The sequence below is a fragment of the Eurypyga helias genome, unplaced genomic scaffold, assembly GCF_000690775.1.
Source record: "Eurypyga helias isolate BGI_N326 unplaced genomic scaffold, ASM69077v1 scaffold29506, whole genome shotgun sequence".
NCBI classification, from domain to species: Eukaryota; Metazoa; Chordata; class Aves; order Eurypygiformes; family Eurypygidae; genus Eurypyga; species Eurypyga helias.
In genome coordinates this window covers 1-3,534 of record NW_010257689.1, presented here as the reverse complement: position 1 = coordinate 3,534, position 3,534 = coordinate 1, and the positions used below count along the sequence as shown (strand labels likewise).

The window sequence follows — 3,534 nt, the reverse complement described above, 5'->3', positions numbered from 1 at the left end:
AATGGAGATGGATTTGGGGTACAAAACCAAGCATCCCTCTTATGGAGCCAACAGGATGCTTGCAAAGTCCTGGCAGGTAAAAAGAGTTAAAGATACTCAAAATAAGGGACAGAAACTTCAATAATGAGGCTTGAAAACATACGTGGTTTATTTTTAAGCAGTTTTTCCTGTTCTCCAGTTGTGAGGAGCCAGGCAATGCCCAGCCCTGCTCCTGGTGGTGGGATACAAACCGGGGTGCTGCAGCATGGGGAAGGGAGCGATGGGTGGAGCGCCTTGCCTCCAGTTTCTTCTACCCCAAGTCCATTTCCTTGAAGGCAACAAAACAAACACCAGCCAAAGAACTGGGGAAGAGCAGCAGAGATAAAGAAAGGTTGCAGCAATGCAACTGATGACCTCACTGCCGAGGCTGAAATGGGGGTTGTTCAGCCCCGGCTGAGAACAGCTGCACTCATGTCAGTGGTGACGGTTCTCCATCAGCTACTGCTGATCAAGCATCCCAGCCCTGGCCCCACTGAGGAGTGAGATGATGCTTAGAGCCCCTGTTTTGGCTGGAGCTGTGAGCATGTGGACTCCTGTTCCCCCCCGCACCCCCACCTCAGGACAGCAGCATCTGAGCAGGAAACCAAAGTCCCAGGGGGCCAACAAAGCTGGGCAGGGATGGTCCCCATGGATGGTCCCCACCCAGATTGGGATCATGGATCCGGCTGTCCCCCCCTCTTGTCACCTCCCCAGCAGCCTTGAAAAGCCCCTTATCACCTTATAACCTAAACAAGTCACTTTGTACCAGTCTCCCCGTCTCCGGCTTCTGCTGAATTTTATAAACAACTTCCCCAAAGAGGCTGACGAGGATGTTTTCTCTTGCCTTGGGCAGCCCAGGAACGGGAGGTCCCGGTACCCCGGAAATGACTTGGTCATGCCTCCCCTCTCCCTGCACCCACGAGGGCTGGCCTTTGGGTGCCATTGGTCCCCAAACAGGAGCCCAAGGGCGGCCGGCTCCTGCTCAGGGGGGATATAAAAGCTGGAGGAGCAGCCCTGGCTCTCTGTGCCGTTTTTTGCTGGAAGAAGGAGGGATGGGACCTGAAAGCAGCTTGATCCTCGCTCTTCTCTGCTGGGCAGTGGGCGAGGTGGCTGCCTACCCACCCTGGGATTTCTCCTGGGGTGACCCAGCAAGCCGAGGGGCACGGGCAGACCCCCACACCTGGTCCTGGGTGGAAGACCCCCAATCTCGAGCCATCTCCAGCCAGCAGCCCGTGATGGTGGAGTGCCAGGAGGCTCAGATTGTGGTGACGGTGCACAGGGACCTCTTTGGCACCGGCCGCTTGGTCAACGTGGCTGACCTGACGCTGGGGCCAGCGGCATGCAAGCATTCCTCGCTGAATCCTGCTCACAGCACTGTCACCTTCACCGCCGGCCTCCACGAATGCGGCAGCATTGTGCAGGTAAGACCTTTCCCCTGTGGTGCTCCCCCACTCCCAGGATCCTGCCTGGCATCCCCCTGCACCTGGAACAGCTCCAGGCTGCAGAATACGCACCGGGCATCCCCCATGATGCCAGGGGAGCTCTGGTTCTGGACACAGAGCACCATCAAGGTACATCCTTGGGGAAGGACGAGCGGGTATTTCTCCCAAGCCAGCGTGCTGTTCCCCACAGCTGCTTTTCCCTTTCAGCCAGAGAAATGCTAATGGTGCAAAGCCCCCACATTTTGCTTGTATTTTGGCCCATTAGGAAGTTTAACTCACTGAGAATGGAGAGAGGCTCCTTCATCCACTTTTCCCTGGCTTTTTCCCTCCTTTCTTTGGACTTCCCCCAGATTTTCTTAGGGAAAGGATGGATACCAACTCGGTGGTGATGGGATGTGGGGTGGCCTCTCTGATGACTTCTCATTTCTTTTCTGCCAAGGTCACGCCAGATTCTCTCGTCTACCGCACACTCCTCAACTACGACCCCAGCCCCGCCAGCAACCCTGTCATCATTCGCAGCAACCCCGCCGTCATCCCCATCGAGTGCCATTACCCCAGGTAAGGCCTCCCCACCCTCCATACCCCCCACTCTGGGGACCAGCACAGGGCTGTGTCCTGATGCACGGTGGTCCTTGCCCAGGAGGGAGAATGTGAGCAGCAATGCTATCCGGCCCACCTGGGCTCCCTTCAGCTCCACACTGTCGTCAGAGGAGAAGCTGGTGTTCTCCCTACGCCTCATGAACGGTAGGTGGGAATCAATCCTGACCTGTGAACAGGGATTTTCCACCCTTTTGCTTTTATACCCTTTTCCTTGGAGGAGTTCGGGGACCCGCTGGGGAAGCCAACCCACCCCATGGCAAACACCAGTGCTCCTGCTTTTGGGCTGAGCCTTGGCTCTCATCCCACGGAAGCCCCCTCTCTTTGTCACCCCGGTGCTGCCTTGCAGAGGACTGGAGTTCTGAGAGACCCTTCACCGGTTTCCAACTGGGCGACGTCCTCAACATCCAAGCAGAGGTGGACACCGAGAGCCACGTGCCACTGCGGTTGTTCGTGGACAGCTGCGTGGCCGCCCTGAGCCCTGGCACTGACTCCTCACCCCACTATGCCATCATTGACTTCAACGGGTGAGCCACGGGGGACCTGCCTGCGGCAGTGCTGGGTGGGGGGACCTGCCGGGATGCTAATCTACTCACCCCATCCCACGCCAGGTGCCTGGTTGATGGGAGATTGGACGACACCAGCTCTGCCTTCATCACCCCCCGGCCTCGGGAGGACATGCTGCGCTTCAGGATCGACGTGTTCAGGTTCGCGGGGGATGCCAGGAACCTGGTAAGGCTGCATGTGTGTGTCCCTGCCAGCCCCAAACCAAGCTGGCATCCCCTACAAGTTTGTGCCCACCTCTCTCCTCTGCGCTCCCCACAGATCTACATCACCTGTCACCTGAAGGTGACCCCAGCGGAACAAGCCCCAGACATCCTGAACAAGGCTTGCTCCTTCAACAAAGCCAGAAACACGTGAGTAGCCACCGAACCGGGATGGGATATGTCTGGGCAGGCGTCCACCAGCATCCCACAGCCCCGGTGTGGCACGGGGATGCGTCATGGACCCAGGCTTGGAGGGGGGAATGTAGGTTCTGTGGGTGCTAGTCCAGGGGACTCTGGTGACAAAGTTCCCACCCTGCTCTAGCTGGGCACCAGTGGAAGGCACCCGGGATATCTGCAGCTGCTGCGAGACAGGCAACTGCGAGTCCCCCGCGCTCTCCCGGAGACTCAACCCCCCTGAGCAATGGTCCGGCCACCGCTTCCGCCGCCACGATGCAAACAGTAAGGTCCCTGCGGGAACAATGTAGACATCCCAGGGTTGTGAAACGAGCCCGCCTTATGGCTCTTTTCTCCCCAGGGAGAGAGGCTGAAGGCGACGTGGTCATCGGCCCCGTGCTCCTCTCCAGGGTCCCGGGTGCCGTGGGAGAGCGGCAGGAGAGAGGTCAAGGTGAGTCCCCCGGCTGCGGCCCCGTGGCACGGCCCCGTGACAAGCGCTAACAGCCCCCCTTGGTGTTGTAGGGGGGGTGACGGCG

General features: G+C 58.7%; 1 protein-coding gene across 1 annotated transcript; it reads left to right on the top strand.

The window, feature by feature from the left end:
* Positions 1-1,070: 1,070 nt before the first annotated feature.
* LOC104504734 (zona pellucida sperm-binding protein 3-like) lies at positions 1,071-3,449 on the top strand (the record flags this gene model as incomplete). Its single annotated transcript, XM_010154115.1, has 8 exons — positions 1,071-1,439; positions 1,900-2,018; positions 2,101-2,204; positions 2,407-2,584; positions 2,669-2,789; positions 2,883-2,974; positions 3,147-3,283; positions 3,366-3,449. Coding segments are annotated over exons 1-8 (1,204 nt in total), but the record flags the coding sequence as incomplete, so codon positions are not given.
* Between the last annotated feature and the right edge of the window lie 85 nt (positions 3,450-3,534).